The following is an 18,294-nucleotide window of genomic DNA, read 5'->3' as shown; positions in this document are numbered from 1 at the left end:
GCAAAACTTAACACATCTTCATATCACAAATTGAAAAAGTAATAACAGCAACCTGTCAAGGGGAATGTTATCTTTTACAGTTATACACATAACACTGCCACATATACACAAACATGGACAGGAGTACCCACATACTGTAGCAACACATCTTCTAGACTGTCTGTCTACTGACGGTTTGCTGCTATACCAATAAAGTTTTGGCCTTTACAAAAGCAGCTTAAATGCTGTCTGTAAAAGCTTTGAAACCGGCTTTATCTGTTTTCTACTGCCACAATTGTTGTCTCTTAGTACCAAGGGGTAATTCCCACAATTTATTATTGCACTTCCATAAAGTTGGGCACCCTGAATAAATAATGGTCAAATTCAAAACTACACAGCCCGACGAGAACTTTACCGCTAGTATACCTCGAGAACCAAAAGGCTAGATTTCACCCATTATGCAACCCTTAAAGTGTCTTTCATTAGAACTTCCTTGCCTGGCGAATGCCAACATCGTTATATCTCCAGTTTGTAAAGCAGGCTTATTGTTAAACATTTGTTGCAATGTCATTTAAGTATTTCTCTCATAGTTGAGAAACATGAGGCTACATAACATACAGGCTGTACAGTTATCCCTGTGACTAGACATGATCAGGCCCAAAATAAAATCAGGCTTGACCCTACATAAACCCGCATAGCGTCTGTCCAAGACTGACCCGAGTCTGAACTAAGGCAGCAGTTTTGGGCCTAAGCCCAGTTAAAATCCTGAATTTCCACTGTAAATATTTTTTTAAAATTAATTTCAAGCTGAAGTCAACTAAAGTCTTTTCAGTGTATAACCAGACATTTGTGACACAATATCCGCCTTCTTGAACATTCAGCACAGCCCAAAAACATATGTGTCATATGCCACATTAGACAGAGATTGTATAACATTTCTCGTCATTAATGATGGCGAGAGTCTAGAGAATGTTCTAGGCAACAGCTGTCAGTGACATTCATTTTGAACAGCAATAAAAAGTCAAGGAGACAAATGTCAAATATAATTTATGATAAATATCGTAGCCTTATCAGGTTCGGGCATAGAATCAAGGCTCTACCTGTGATTAATGAAGTGCACACATCAATTTGAACCTGCAGAACCATGGATGACTATTCCTTTTAAATGTTTCCATCCCATCCGGTTCTAAATGCGGTTTCAGCAGATTTTTTGACATTTTGGCTTTTGGCATGACCATTGTGCTGATATTGTGTATCTTAAAAATCACATTATCTATTAACGGCAGCTTAAGTGCAGTTTTGTGTTTGTATGGAAAAATCTGTATTTGCCACACTACTATTGATCACAAACTGGTAGGTAATAAATACATATGCCAATGATATGCTTCAAATCAATGTTTATTTGATCCAATTCAATATTATTTAATAGTATTTATTTATTAGTTTATTTATCAGGTACATTACCTAGTAACATTATCAAAACCTAAAAATTGTGTCCTTAAAAGACACCATTAGTGCTTACATCTCTGTTGTTGTTTAAAGCGTAACTCAAGCCAAAACCTACGGTCTTTTTGAGAATGTACCCACGTAGAACTTTTGTTTAAAAGCATAATTGGGATGGAAGCACCACTTTTAAGATTGACCATATTTTCAATTTCGGTCAAATGTCCTTTTGAATGTGAGAGCTAGGGGCACTTCTATAATAGCATCGAAATCACTATTTTTAAAATCTCACGGACACAATATGAAACTTTGCTTGAAGTATCACCAGGGGCTCTATACATGAACTCAAGCATTGAGAACATTGTTTGTGTACACAGAGTTTACTAAATAAAAGTTTTGAACAACTCACTTTAGCAATTTTTCTGCTTGCCGCCATCTCAGCCTTTTAGTTAACTCTGTGCTACATGTACTACAACTACTATAACTAATATTTCTAGTTATACATTATCTTTATTTTTGAATATAAATACCCCAACTGTCAGACACCGCCTACCAAGAGCCAGGGTCTGTCTGAGGTTTCTCCCTAAAAGGAAATTTTCCTCACCCCTCTAGGTTTTTCCCTAAAAGGAAGTTTTTCCTTGACACTAAATTCTTGCTCTAAGTGAAATTACTGGAATTGTTGGGTTTTTGTAAATTATAGAGTGGGGTCTAGACCTACTCTATCTGTAAAGTGTCTTAAGATAACTCTTGTTATGAATATGTACTATGAATAAAATAAAATTTAATTAACATTAACACCAGATACACTAGGAATATATTATTATCAAATTAAAATTTCAAAAGAGTCTTTAACAAATGTAATGTGAAATCAGGTTATGCAGGGAGACAATTTCCAGCTCTTTCTAATAAAGGACTCAGATCATGTTTTTGAGTCTACTGAAGTCATCCGCCACTTTGTCTGTACAGAAAACAGAACATTGCAGTGGACATTGAAATCATCTTGTCATTAATTACATTTAAAAAAGCTTTTAAACAACACCTTTACAGTTACAACACTTTTTTAATTGGATATATTTTGGAGTGAGCATAGTTGTGGTGGGTTTTGTCCCGGAGGTAAAATGGTTGCCCCGCAACCACAAGGTTAGCGGATCAAAACTTAAATCCCGGCTGCACCAGCTAATCACACACTATCACACAACAAAATCCACATTGTGTGTTTGAGTTTTGCCTTCGTTATCATTCAAGTGTTTTTGCATTACTGGAAATCACAGGCAAAGAGCAAGAGTAAAGGTTCCAGTTGACGTCAAGACTGTTAGGAAATGCACACACACACACACACAGTCACCATCAACAAACTCGTGGAATGTCAGCTCTTGGGTCAGAGTTATAGCACTGTTGTTGCTTCAAATGTGGGTTATGTTACCCAATATCAGATCTCAGGAATCGCTTTTACGTTATGATGTCTCAAACACTACTTCAGTTTCACCTCTCTTTTGGGTGGTCAGCCAGCCAGTTAATCCACCCTTGCCAAGGTCAAATAGTTGGATGGAGGTCTGGTTACTTACGCCATATCTCTGACACTGCCTTGTGATTTCGAGGCATTATATTATCTCAAATCTCAGAATATGGTCTCCATTGCTGGGTCAGGCTGCACAGGAAATCACAGGGGAGGGTCCAATTTCTCTGTCCATATTTGTTAGGCAAGCTATCTGCTAACTATCTTGTAAATGCCCAGGGTCAAAAAACTGCCAGAAGAACACAACCTCACCCAATGTCACCACAGAATTTTGAGTTTTGCATTCCCTTAAGGTTTTTATGCAAACAAACAAAAAGGCAGCAAAGATTTTTCGTGAAATGAATTAGAGGAGGTTGGCATTATCCTCCGTCAATGGCTACATAATGGATGTTCTCCTCAAATCAATGGTTTTACCTCTACTAGTATTACTATGGAGCCTCAAGCTTACACAACTCCTAAAAAAAATGCTTTTGTGACTGAGTGTGATATTGTTTTCCATGGCAAACTGTGGTTTTCCATTTCCACCCATTTCCTGTGACTGCGTTGGTCAACTGTTATGTTTTAACTTTGTTTTCCAGAGCATAGTCTGCACAGGGATGATGAAGTGGTACCCTGACCCTCAACATATCCATTGCATCCAGTCATGTGAGGTAAGAGTCCAAACAGCCAAGCAGGAGTGCAAAAAATACAGGAGTATGTGAAAATAATTTCCGTGCAGATATCACTCACATATTTGAAACTGTTAATTGAGTGGATGTCTATTTTAGTTGTGACTATAAGGACTATAAAAGTAGTTACTGCAGTACCTGAGTTAAGATGTTTCTCTGTCAGAGATCTGATGTTTTAAGTGTGGTAAAAAGAGAACAAAATAAGTTCAAAAAAGTGAAAGGCCATCAAAATGGATGGCTACATGCACTGTTTGTACTCATACATTGTACCATATCATGGTTTTCATGATACATAGGTGTGCTTTGGTGTTCATTCAAGCTGACATCAAATACATATCACTTAAAGGTCCCATAACATGATGCTTTTATATAGTCCCTAGTAGTCCACTAATACTGAATCTGAAGTCTCTTTCCCAAAATTCTGCCAAAGTGCCGAATTACAGCCACTAGAGCCAGTCCCAAAAAGAGCTTTCCTTAGGATGTGCCATTTCTGTGTCTGTAGCTTTAAATGCTATTGGGGAGGAGACGCACAAGGTGGAGGGTGTGGATGGGGCCTCGACCAACTGCCATGCTTTGCTTGTTTGAAACCCAAGATGTCTCTCTTTTTTCATGGGCGGGCCAAATTCTCTGGACGGGCTGAGCAGAAAAAGGGGAGGTAACCTTGCTCCTTGTGACATCATAAGGGGAAGATTCCAAGTCGGCCCATCTGAGCTTTCATTTTCTTGAAAGCAGAACAGGATACCCAGGGCTATCGTCATTTCAAGCCCCTGGGGGACCATAGGCAGGCTGGGGGAACTCATACTACTGTTACTACCCTCATAAAGTGAAATTGCCCAAAGGGGCTTTGGTAACAGAGTTTGATACATCTTGCTTAACCAACTGGTGCCTCTGTTTTCATAAACATTGGGTGAAACTGTGATTCCGTTCTTACGTAGCACATCTACAATGCTAAGGTGTGCTTTCAAAGCCTCAAGGTCAGGAAGATCTCAGTTTGGCTTTTATCCCGTTATTATCAAGGATATTTTCATATTGTCAAGATAGGTACTACTTAACTCTTGAAACAATTACACTATTTCTGGGCATAACTACATTTAATCTACTGCTCTAGCCAGACTATTCAAAAAATATTAAACATGAAGTAAAACATGCTGTATTCCTGTTGTCATCACTAGATACCAGAGCCAGTATGCAATGTGCTTCTCATTTCATGATAACATTTATTTTATATTCTCACACTTAAAACTTTACAAGAATCCTTTTCAAATCAGTCCAAAGAAGCATTTTTTTTCTTCTAACAGGGATCTTGGCATTGCCAAATGTTTTTAGGCCTGCCAAGCCTAATGGATTATCTGATAAAGGAAAATAAATTAATCACTGCATGGTGTTAGATTAAGATTAATTATTTAGGGCCGACACAAGGCCTTTAAAACATTCTGCCTAGCTCCAAAACAGTCTTCCCTTGTGTGTGCTGAAACATTTTTCTGTTTTACAAAGGGAGCCATATAAAATGTTGTGTTGATTGACAAGGTAACACAATCTAATGTATTGTGAATTTACATACATTTTCAAAGAAAAGAAATTGGAAACAATAGCAGGATATTTCTTATAGTAAAATGTAACTGGTTATTTGTATAACTACATGTTTGACTGAGACAAGCAAAAATTGGTAGCAAAGTCAAAGGGTTTACAATTAAAATTTGTGTAATATTCTTTGTTGGATGTTATCTTACCCACTGGGCAAAGAAAACCGGGAGGAGCCCGAAAACCAGTCAGTATCTGGTGTTAGGGTTCATCCATAAAGAGAATACCTTAACAAAGTGCCAGACGCCATTAAAAGTGAGCATTTGCTCAATCAAGTCGGTTACGACGACAAACTGCAGTCAGGTTGAGAGAGAAAGGGATGGTTGAACCCTAACCCTTATCAAAACACCAGATACTGACCCCCCCCCCCCAAATACAATAAAACTGCACATTTTAGAGTGGCCTTTTATTTTGGCCAGCCTAAGGCACACCTGTGCAATAATCATGCTGTCTAATCAGCATGTTGATATGGCACACCTTTGAGGTGGATGAATTATCTCTGCAAAGGTGAAGCGCTCACTGACACAGATTTAGACCGTTTTTTTAACAATATTTGAGAGAAATAAGCCTTTTGTGTACATAGAAAATAATCTTAGATGTTTGAGTTCAGTTCATGAAAAATGGGTGCAAAAACAAAAGTGTTGCGTTTATAATTTTGTTAAGTTTTTTAAAAGTTGATATGGATGAAGATCATTGAAACTCTACAGGAAGTGCATTCCAGAGTTTGGGAGCTCTGACAGCATAAGCCTGATCACCTCTAGTCACAAAATTGGACGTGGGAACAACAAGAAGTAGCTGGTGTTCAGGCTCATAGTGTTAGGAGATCTATAAGTGTAAGTGAGCTATCTCGACAACTGGCCAAAATCCATCAACTGGTGAATACTGTGACATTATTTCGAAAGTTCCAGAAGAAAGCTTGTACTGTACGTGGACCTTGAGTTATGATTATATACTTCCACATATTCTCTTGTTTTAAGTAAGTGATAAGTAATATCAAACATTATTGATATTTTACTATGATTATCCTGAGCACATTCAAGCCCTTGGGGGTAAACAATTCTTCAGATTTTTAAGACCTCATGGTCTTCCCCTCCAGCATCTTCAAGCTAAACCTCCCATTACTCTGATCACTACTAGTAGAAAAGGAAAGCAAAATGGTCCGTATGCTGTTCTGTCCAACTCCTTCATATTGTGGGTTATAACAATCAGTTCTGCACTTAGAGGCCGCTGTAGCATTACTAGACTTTTGGGCTTGTTCAATTTCATCATATTTCATGTCCTATAGTTTGTATCTTAATTGAAAGTTAGTTACAATTTCATACCCATCTGTGCTCAGTAATATTTAAGCAATGTATATCATCTAAAATCATAAAACCAGTTTTATTTGGCATTCAACCGTTGGGTTCAGAAGAGGCTGGAACTACCGATGGAACACATAAACTGTTGATGTCTCTCGGTATTAAAATATTCTTCCAATTGCCAGCACTACATTTTCCCCTTCCACCTTCCCGTGAATGTTGCTAGGCAAAACAGTTGCTTATAACCTGCTCCTCCATGACAACACTGTAAATTATATCAGACCACATGTGCTGCATATGTACCATGCCAGATCTCATCCAGATGCCATTGCTCCCAATCTTTCTCTTACTCTGCCTCTCTTTTTTACCCATTGACAATTAATGTAAAAGTCAGCTCATGAATCACATTGAATCAGCAGCCCCTGAATAGTACAATTGCCAGGCTGAGACTGTTCTGTAATGGTTTCATCTACTTTATACCTTTAGAAATAGTTTTATCACCGACAAAAACCTGCTGTGTCTTAATAGAAGTGGCTTTCTTCGATTGTTCTCAGCATTATTGAAAAAGTGTGTAACAGAAAGGCAATCAAATGCATTGACTCATGCATAATTTAAATGGAATCTAGGCAAAGAGGACATAATCTATCTAATCTACTTTTGGTTGGTGGACACTCTTAATCCCCTTAATCACATCATGAACCACTGTATGTTGGCTTTCCAGTCTGTAAGTAACAAAAAGTTTCACATTTAAGATTAGGGAAAGTTACGTTTATATCACTATATTAGGCAGGATATAAACAAAAAGAACATTTCTGATTCTAACCTCTGCTACACGTCTGACACATGAAGTTATCCTCTGGCTTATAGTATACATACATATATATATATATATATATATATATATATATATATATAGAGGGTGTATCACTGGGGTTGCTTGTATAGTAGCATTGCATCACATCCATGTTTTCTGTACTAGTCCATGTATGTTTTGTACAGTAGCCTCAAGTTGCCCTGGTTCCCTAGCAACTGACGCAACGCGACATCCGAGCCGGTATGGCTCTTGTATTTGCGGTTCCACTCATGGCTGAGGTAGGCCAGTAGCATTAAGGACCTTGCCTAAGGATCCACCTTGATACACCTACGCTGAATCAGGAATCGAACATACGATCATCTAGATACTCTCCCCCTCACCGAGATTCAAACCGACAATCACCTGTACCGAAGTCAGCGGCATGAACCCCTGAGCTATCCAGGAGCTAAGGGGAAGGGATTGAACTACCACAAGGCCACATTGCAGATGTTCAGGATAACTACAAATACCTTGGGTTGCGATAGGCTAACGGAAACCATGCGGAGGCAGCAAGGAAGACCGCCACAGCCAAATACCTACAAAGAATGAGGCAGGTCCTAAAAAGTCAGCTGAACGGGAAAAACAAGATCCGAGCCACCAACACATACGCCCTGCCAGTCATCAGATACCCCGCTGGTATAATAAACTGGCAAAAGGAGGAGATAGAGGCTACTGACATCAAGACGAGAAAGATCCTCACAATGCATGGAGGGTTTTACCCCAAATCCAGCACCATGAGACTGTACACCAAGCGTAGCAAGGGAGGCCGAGGGCTAGTGAGTGTCAAGACCGCTGTCCAGGATGAAACGACGAAGATCCAGGAGTACATCAGAAAGATGGCCCCCAAAGATGAAGGGCTTAGTGAATACCCCAGGCAGCAGAAACCCGAAGGTGAGGACAAGGAGGAGGAAAAAACGTCATGGAGGGTCAAGCCGCTGCACGGCGTGTACCACAGACAAATAGAAGAAGTGGCTGATATCAAGAAATCCTACCAGTGGCTGGAAAAGGCTTGACTGAAGGACAGCACAGAGGCGCTAACAATGGCAGCACAAGAACAGGCACTCAGTACAAGATCAATAGAGACTGGGGTCTACAACACCAGGCAGGACCCCAGTTGCAGACTGTGCAAGGATGCCCCTGAGACAGTACAGCACATAACAGCAGGGTGTAAGATGCAGGTAGTAAGTGTGTACATGGAATGCCATAACCAGGTAGCTGTCCTAGTGTACAGGAACATCTGCCACAAGTATGGGCTTAAAGTGCCAAGGTCAAAATGCAAGACACCTCCTAAGGTAGTCAAGAATGACCGAGCTAAGATCTTGTGGGACTTCAAGATCCAGACTGACAAATTGGTGATGGCTAACCAACCAGACATCGTGTTGATTGACAAACAGCAGAAGAAGTCAGTAGTGATAGATGTGGCAATCCCAAGCAACAGCAACATCAAGAACAAGGAACACGAGAAGCTTTGAGAAATACCAAGGGCTGAAAGAGGAGCTAGAAAAGATGTGGAAAGTAAGAGCAACAGTGGTGCCAGGGGTAATCGGAGCACTGGGGGCTGTGACCCCCAAACTGGGAGAGTGGCTCCAGCAGATTCCAGGTAAGACATCAGAGGTATCTGTCCAGAAGAGTGCAGTCCTAGGAACAGCTAAGATACTGCGCAGAACCCTCAAACTCCCAGGCCTCTGGTAGAGGACCCAAGCCTGAGGTTGACCATACCATCCCACAAGGGGTGAGAGGGGGATTTAAAAAAAAATCCCCCTCTCTTATATATATATATATATATATATATATATATATATATATATATATATATATATATATATATATATATATATAATATAATAGCCTGGATATCTTCTACACTACAACTGGTGTGTACAAACTCTTTTGTTTGTTTCAAATAATAAAACAAAAACAATTGGATCACAAAGAAATAGCCTGAATGTTTTCTGATGTTGCCATTAACTGGGTTCTTAACCTTGATGTGTTTTCGAAGGTTTGAGGTTTACAGGTGGAAAGGTACCTAACCCTGCACCCAACTGTGTCAGCTGCATGTACTTCACTGGGAGGATGGCACAGGGACACGCAATCAGCTCATTGCTGGAAACCATGCATTAGAAGTGGTTCTTTAGTGAAAAGGGGTTTTAACATGTGACTTTTTTAAATATGGAAGTAAAAGCAGCAACATTTGGCACACACCTGGCAGTGAGTGGCATTTTGAAGTGCAGTCATAGACTTTAATCATGTGTTTATGAGCACCTAAGTCATCTGATTATTTACAGATTTTGGCACTAACTCGATTTCTTAAATGTGTATGTGAAATGGAGATCAAACCCACATCAAAGCTCAGCTATGGAAATATGTAAGATACAAATGAAACTGACAACAGACTAAGCAAGTCTGTATTACGCATGACTGCCCAAGACCGAAGGTAACAACGATTTGCATACTAGTAGTGATTTGGGTAAGGCATCTGGTGCAATTGCTGGTAAAGTATTTACTCAGAAACAAAACGATTAAATAGATTTATTAATGCCAAGTCAGTTTAGTTGGGAAAGGCAAGGGGATTTGTCAAGTAAGGAGTTCTTTGAAGTGCAGACAAAAAAAATGCAGGAATCTTCTCAGCAGCTGCTCTCTCCCCCTGCGCAGGCTAGGTAGAACTCTAAGTCTTTGAATTGACTCCATCAGCTCATTGGAGAAAGCCAAAAGTATCTTTGGCCCTGATCCCTTATTTTCATATTTTTGGCACTTCAGGGAAGCCCTGAAGGTTGTGCCTAAAAACATTAAAAAGGTTTTCATCATGACATGTTTGATATTCTATGTAACTTACATTCCACAAATTTGCATGCCACTCCAGAGTTTTTCAAGAATGATTCCCACACTGGCCAGAGCATTTCAAAAAAGCAATTTGAGGAATTGTCATAAATAAGTATTCTTTGTAAGGTGAAGCATACAGTCATCAAATTACATCTGTCTGTCTACTCTGTCTATCCTAGTTTCTATTAAAATTCAGCTAAAGTAAACTTATCTTGCTTAATTACATTAAATGTATAATTTTGTCAGTTTGTCACATTGTTTATCTTGGAATGCCAATAGAAACAATGTTTATACCATCTCTTTGAAAAGACAAAAGTAGCAGGAGGTCTCGGCTCATTTATCATCGAACTCAATGTGATGTTTCACCTGGCATCAGTGCCATAATGCAGTTCACACTTTAAACAAATGATATAGGCATACGTATAAGCACTATATGCAGCCACATTCAAACTTTACCTACTCTATCTTTCAAGGAGAGTGACTGGATTCATCATCAGGTTTATCTAGCAATGACCAAATAAAGCTTCATGAAGCTTCAAGAACAATTTTCTTTGTTTTCTGAGCCCACTAAAGCCCTGTCAGTGTAACTTTTTGATAATAACAAACGTCTGTTACATTCAAGCCATTGCCAAATTACTTGCTACAAAACTAATCAAGACTATCAGCTTCACACAACTCTCTTTGTTTCTCAGTATGGCTATGTTCAGAAGATTGTGTCATCCGGTGACTTTTGTGCGCAGAAACTCAAGGGAAGATAATGGCCTATTCTTAAGAGTCCATCATGTTTTTCTAAATCTTCCATGTCTTCCTTGGCTACTACTAACTGCGTGGAGGAGGGGTTAGGGCGGTGCACAATTACATAAGGGTTGTATCATTTGGACGTGCGACAGTGTTGTTTTGATTATTTAGAATTCCTCATGGGGCGACTACGCACTATAGCTTTATACTAACAGCACCATTTTGTGGGCTCAGAACAAAAAAAGGTTCACAGAGCTTCATGAGGCGTCATTTGGCCACTACTGCGTTTATCAGATTGGGCAATTATTTTTGTGAGTTAGACCAACACCTCAAGAGGCCTTAGTAGTGTAGTCCAACATCTTCTTGGCCCCCATGATATGCATCATGCACATGTTTTACAAAGATAATGTGAAGGATAAATGGCTTATTTATACAGCTAATTATGCTTATGTAATATGAACTTAGCATTTAACTAGTGATGGCCAAATGGAGCTTCATGAACCATTTTCTTTATTTCCTGATCCCACTGTGGCTCTCTGTTTAACAAAGGGTTGAGAGCACACTGAAATGCCATTCCTTGAGCCTTTTTCTTTAAACCAAAAGTGCCATCAAATGGGCTCAGAAAACAAATAAAAGTGTTCACAAAGCTTCATTAGGCTTCATTTGGCCATCACTACATTTAAACTATTAAGGCCTTACCAGAAATCATACTTAAGACCTAAGATTCAAACAAATCATGCTAAGCTATTATTTTATTATTATCACCTTGGGTAGTTAATTCCCTCCTCATTGGCAACCACTTATTAGCTTATCCCGGAATACTCAGATTATCCCCAACATTAGCATCAGTGCTTCACATTTGGTTGAATTTGTTTACCAATGCATGCTTAGGCTTAACATGTGCAGCAAAGGTTGAGTGACTGTATCCACTGAAATAAAGGGCACGTAAAGTATTTGCTATTTGCAATTGACTCTTTTGCACGACTGAATTTAAAACTTGTATTGGACGTGTATTTTAAACGTTTATTTTGACATTAGATCCAAACAAATTCATTACAATGACAGTGTCTGCCACTTACTGAAAATCTTTTTTTCTGAGAAGATTCTGCCTTCTTGGCCTCCCCCGCCTTGTGTGATGTAAAATCATCATTTGGGGGAGAATATTAACACCTCCGTTTTTTGTTTGTAACTTGTTTCTAGCCTTTTGGAGGGGATGGCTGGTGTGACACCATCAACAACAGGGCCTATTGCCAGTACGATGGAGGAGACTGCTGCCCGTCTACACTCTCCACCAGGAAGGTACAAAATCCGACATTTCTAATGCTACACCTCCTGTCAGCCGTATTTACACAGAAAGATAAATATTGGTTTTCATTAGTTTTATACCATCCATTTTATTTAAATAATAAAAATAAATTTGGGGGTATTGGATACAATAAAACTTCCAATTTGTGTCCACTTTGTTTAAAAGGTAGCAAAAGTGTTGTTGCTTGCATCTTGCAATCAAGATGGAGCTTAGAAGCTGTATTTAAAGCCAGATTCTTCCTGTTTACAGTAGTAGAAATCCATCTCTTTTGGCATGAGCACTGTGCTACTACGCAGGAGACTTCTACTAAGCAAACAAACACAAATCCTTGCTACTTTCCCCTCTCTGCTGTTAACGACTGTGCCTATTTAGTCTCCCTCATCTGTACTTGAAACAACAGAGGGGACTTGTGCCCTCCAGCTTTTCCACTCAAATGGTAAATAAGCAGGTTTTCACCACCCCATGCTGCTATATACTTTCTCACTTCTCATATTAAGCCATTCCTCCACTGCAGCAAGAACTAGTCAGAACACACATAACTACAGTATGGACCTAACATACCCAATGAGATTTTCATCAATTACACAATGAGAGTTTTAGCTAACTCCAATATAGTATTGTTGTTGTGGTCCACAAAAGCACTTAATTTAAAGAATCTTGAACAAAGAGTTAGGATTTTTTAAAGTGGGCTTGTATAATTTATCCATAGTCAGTGTATTACCAACAGTAGATGGCAGTTTGTACGCTCCCAGTTTGCAGGCAGGAGTACCGACACTGAAGCTAAACAATGTACTGCTGTGAACGGAGTCCGCATCTAAATTTATGTTAACCACGTAAAAAAGGACCACCTAACAGAATCCGTATAAATTCAAGTGTATGCTATCTTAAAAATATTTTCACCAATTTGTCTCGCTGTCAGACAGCCCTGTTTAAGTTTTAATGGGGGGAAGCCTATGTCTATGGTGAAGTTTATGTCTATGCTCTCATCAAAGCCACCAGACTCCATTTTACCTTGTAGAACACAGGATATGCTGATCTACTGCTGCCTTGAATGGTTAGTTAGTTTGTTAATGTTGTTGACTCTTAACCCTTTTAATCACCAAAGTCACCCAAAAACAAATAAACTAACTGATCGAGGTTGGTTAGTTAGTAGAAGGTAAAGCCGTAAAAAATATCCTAAATACATAGCGTACACTTCGACTGATATGGACTTTTTATTTTTTTTAGACGGGCCTTTTTTTAGATGGCTAGAAGGCCGTCCTTAGCTTCAGTGTCGGGACTCCTGCCTGCTTCTCCAAACCGGGGGCGTGCTGACCGCCATCTACTGTAGGAAATAAACTGACTATAGATAAACTACCTTATCCCATCCAACTTCTGACCAGTCAGTTAAAATGGAGATTTTTACTGGAGCTCTTCAGTGTAATGCAGATCTTTAATGTATTTGCATTTTCAAATATTTTTTTTTTATGCATGCCTTATCAGTTTGAAAAAAAATGTATTTATTCATCCTAACACACACTCCCTGGGGATAGCTTGTTCATGCTCACTACAAATGAAAATGCATCACGTTACATGAATCGCTCTAAATGACTGCTGTATATGTTGGGTGACTAAGAGGAATGTTATGAATAATAATGAGCAAGGCCAGGTCAGGCCAGTGGTGGAAACCAGGCCACTCATTACCTCAAATGCTTCTACATAAACACATCTTTTTTCCTGTTTTTTTGTGCTTTCATGAGAACTTCTCTCCCATGTGGATATTTGTGAAGAAGCCCCATCCCCCTTCACTATACCCTATTTGGCTACTGTACAGCCATATATTCATGACACTCAATCAGGGGGCCCTGACTATTAATTCCAATGGCCTACAGTTGGCCTAGCCTTGGCTGTCTACTTCATGTCCGCAGCACGCCATGACTCACTGGCAGCTCCTTCCTAAATTGAGAAGGAGTTCAGCGAGAAGCTGCCATCATAGTAAATGAGCTGCCAGACTGCCACTAACTGCTCTTTTACGGGGGGGGGTGGGAGCAGCGAGGTGTCTGACGGTTTGCAGTTTAGTCGGCCACTATAAAACAGCAGTCAACTTAACCGGTTTGAGAGTCAGCATCCTGACTGCCACCACGGCTCCAGCAGAGCGATTGAGCAGAGTGTGGTAATGAAGAGTGGTGGAAGGTGGGTTTGTTTACAGAACTCTCTGTTTCTATGTGGCTCGACCTGTGCAGGTGTAGGAAATTACAGGTTTTTAACACAGCGTGACTCACATCACATATTTTCCCTGCTGTCAAACAAGAACATTTTTTTATATTTTAAGCCAATTTCTACGGTTTCAATTAACACACAAATATGACGAATAGTTGAGTTGGATTTTTACTTTAGTCTGCAAATAACATTGTGGCACTTGTTCCAGTACCTGGCAGGATAAGTAACCTGCATCTGAACTACATCAATTATTTAAATCAATATTCATATCTATTTGTGTTTGGATCAGTCAAACCGGTCCAGCTGCATCCTTTTTATGGAGCTCAGCAAGTATTGGTTTTATTTACAAGGGTAGTTGCTGCGATGACAAGGGAGAGATGATTGAGGTAGGATCAAGTCATCGGCCAAAAGGGAAGACTCCAAAAGAAAAGATCTTAGCTGCCACCTCATCTATGGAAACACACAATCTTCTTTTGATTTGTTAACTGGAGTCTGTGTTCCAGCAAAGGGCTAGATTAGTAAATACAGCAAAAGGCAAACAGAAGGAAGACAAATAGGACGTGTTTTGTTTTTTTAAGCTTTTAAGTTTGGAATCAATTGCATAATTCAAAGTTGCTTTCATCAATTTTATATCTTTTCTTGTCACATGAATTCTTTAGGGAGGCAACAAATCCAAACACTCAGAAACAGCCAAAAGACTTGGCTTTTGTTTCTGTGGATGAGGCAAAAATGAGCCCTTTCTTTCCAAAGGTTGTTAGAAGGCGTCAAAGGTGGAGTCTTGCTTGGAGTGTTCTGCGGATGCATCAATGAATCAAGATAATGCTATCAAGGAAACATTTAATGGCAGTGCCAATTCGTCTTAAATGGGACTGCTGGCATTTTAAGTACGGCTTGGGCCTTCTGCAGCTGGTTGAGACCTCTTAGTGGAACTATTATCCTGCCATCAACCCCTCCAAAACTGAGCGCAATCTACAGTGAAGGCCGACAAGTTGCTACCTCCCACCCTCCTTCTCACCCGCTTGCAGTCATCCTTATTTTCTTTCTCTGCCTCCCACTCTGCTTTCCCCCTCTCCCTTTTTTCTCTCAATCTTCCTCTCACTCCTCTCCAGGAGCGAATGTTTACATTTCTTGCAACAGACTGCTTCACGGGGCACCAGAGTTTATTTTGCAACCTGTGGTGATGGCTCGCTTCCTAGACAAGAGCTGGCAGCCTCTTGTTGTTGATTCTTAACATGTGTTCATCCGTTCACCTCCACGGCGGTGCGTTCCTCCCTCCTTTCCCTCCCAAAGGCCCTCAAGGTTTCTCGCCATTCAAAGGCCAGGTTGAACCATTTGACATCATGCGCTTTATCGGCCTCTGGGGGGTCGTTGGAGTTCTCTTTGAAACTGTGAGGAAATACAACAAGTCTACTAAGACCACACTCAGATTACTTAGCGATACTCACCTTTCAGCACAATCCCAATGTAGAAGGTGAGTTCACTAGCTGCTTGGTAAGTTCAAGCAAATGTAGTTTTTATTGTCAGTTTCGCCACTCTTTGCTACAGTTGAAATGTAACAACCCTATTGGGAAGCCTCTTCAACTAGTGCATTTTTCAGTAACTGCTTTTACTGAAAGTGCTGATGTAATATTTCCTTTTACACTGCTGCTTTTTGTCCTTTTCTACGCATTTGTTCCCCTTACTACTGGACTAGAATAGGTCATATATATGCACATTGTTTTATCAGATTTCATCAAAGACCATCTCAGGCAGTTTTAAACAGGGAAACCAACCAAATGGAATGTGTTTTTTCTTGGTTTAGTCATCCATTAAAAATGACATCTGCACCAGACATGGCTGAAAAGTCACATCTTGTGTTTCTGTTTGAATCCAGCCACAGATTGAAAGATCTATAGTGGTTCCGGGAAGCCGAGCATTGAATGCTGTGCTTTTTTACCAACAGGTCATTCAGTTTGGGGCGGACTGCAACGAGGATGAGTGCACTTGCCGTGATCCGGACGCCGAGGAAAATAAGAGCAAAGCCAAACACTTGGGAGGAGACGGAGGAGGAATGCAATAAGATGGAGCGATTAAAGAGGCTGAACTTGTGTTAAGCCGAGTCAAACCACAGACTATACACCACAACAAACAAACAAAATACTAAATTTGTAACATTTGTAATACAAAAAACACAATTGAAGTCAGACTTCATACATAAAAAGGGGCCATTTTATCATAATTGATCTTTCTGTTAAAAAGCATCACATATGACTCATGTTGGTTTTAAAATGTGATTCCTTCCTAGACAAATCCAGCCACACATCCACATATGAATATTTGTTTTCTTTTCCTGTTAACAACTCAAAGGTCATCTTCACTGCTGGATCTGTGTAAGAGCAGAACATTATATTTTATTTTGAAAACAAGACCGTAACACAGGTCTAGTTCAAATAGGGTTACAACACAAGTGAAGTCATCCTAATTGGATCAAATCAGTATTGTAAATAAATTCAAGTACTTTTCTGGACTTAATTTGCTTGGGATAAAAAAATAAGAACTGTTTTTGCCTGAAAACTGTTTAAATCCACGCACAGACCTGACAGTACCGGCTACTGCTGCTAACTGTGATTACCCTAGCATCCAGTTAGAGGAGAACATTATCTATTGAAGTATTTCAAAGTACCATCTTTGAATGATACTAAAGTCAAAAAAAGATTTTTAACTTGTCCGATGGCTTATTTAAAACCAAATGAGGACGAGTCAACTCTAAATCAAGTGAGTAAAAGAAAATCACATTCATGGAACATTTCTTCAAAAAAAAAACTAATCTCTGCTGTCAAAAACCAATCCTCCCAAATTCAAAAAATTGTTACAGTCTTCATCATCAGGTTCTTTAGGAATGTAAAAGAATACATATCTGTAAAGACTAACATGTATAGAATAATATATTTGGATCACCTAACATATCTAACATATTATAGTCACACAAGCCATTACTATTTATATCAAAGGTCCAGTAATACATTTATATGAACCATACGGCATGTGCACAGGGCTTCCCATACCTGTATTTTCTGTGATTGTGTTAAGTTGTATTTACACAAAAAAAACATGTCATACAAATTATGTCACCTATTTTGAATAAAAACACTACATCCTAAGCTGAATGGGAAAATCAGGCAAATGTAAAATATAAATGTCAGAATTATTGTTCTAAAACACGGATTTCCACTAAAACAAAGGTGCACATAAAACTGAATAACTGATAAATTGTTGCAGTCACCATAGCAGTAGATGAAGATAACAGACTTTTGGGAAGCCTAGGTATATTTTTTGCTCAATACATACTTCAAACTTCTCCTGCTTGCATGTTCGTATATCAGGTTCTGATATCCTCTAGCTGGAAATCCTGAAGTACCCCATATTGTATCTATAAAATCTGATCATGTTCTTTGTGATATTTTACAGTACTTTATACTCTATATGAAATAAATAGCAACTTTATATCAAGCTATGTAATGTGTTTTGTGGGTTTCTGCACATGAACAAATAATATATTGTATTTAGTATAATGTGGCTGACTCAACAATACAGTACACACGCACACAGGTGGATTATTGGCCTCACTCTAATACTTTAGCTTCACATACACAGTATATTGTTTTGCATCACAAGTGAATACACATAAATACAGGAAAATTATCCTAAGCAATTTTAAAGGGTCAGTTCACCAACATTACAGAAAACAAAAAAAGTTTGCCAGTATTGCTGAATTACCATTAGATAATAATAATGTGAAGGAATTAATTCAGTATTGTGTCACACCTGCCACTGATAGTCTGAATGCTCTAACCAAACTGACCGGAGTAGCAACAACGACCTGTAACTTCAGTCCCTACTGCTACAGCAACATG

General features: G+C 39.2%; 1 protein-coding gene across 1 annotated transcript in view; it reads left to right on the top strand.

Moving 5' to 3' along the window:
* Positions 1-17,888, top strand: part of pappa2 (pappalysin 2) — a 71,005-nt gene extending 53,117 nt beyond the window's left edge. Inside the window, exons 25-27 of the mRNA XM_034888016.1 lie at positions 3,517-3,588; positions 12,097-12,195; positions 16,344-17,888. Of these exons, the coding sequence (XP_034743907.1) occupies positions 3,517-3,588; positions 12,097-12,195; positions 16,344-16,460 (288 nt within the window). The 3' untranslated portion in view covers positions 16,461-17,888. The remainder of the gene's footprint in view (positions 1-3,516; positions 3,589-12,096; positions 12,196-16,343) is intronic.
* Positions 17,889-18,294: the final 406 nt, after the last annotated feature.

The sequence above is a fragment of the Etheostoma cragini genome, chromosome 12 (assembly GCF_013103735.1).
Source record: "Etheostoma cragini isolate CJK2018 chromosome 12, CSU_Ecrag_1.0, whole genome shotgun sequence".
Classification (NCBI taxonomy): domain Eukaryota; kingdom Metazoa; phylum Chordata; class Actinopteri; order Perciformes; family Percidae; genus Etheostoma; species Etheostoma cragini.
The sequence above is the reverse complement of the archived record's forward strand: the minus strand, read 5'-3'. Positions and strand labels throughout refer to the sequence as shown.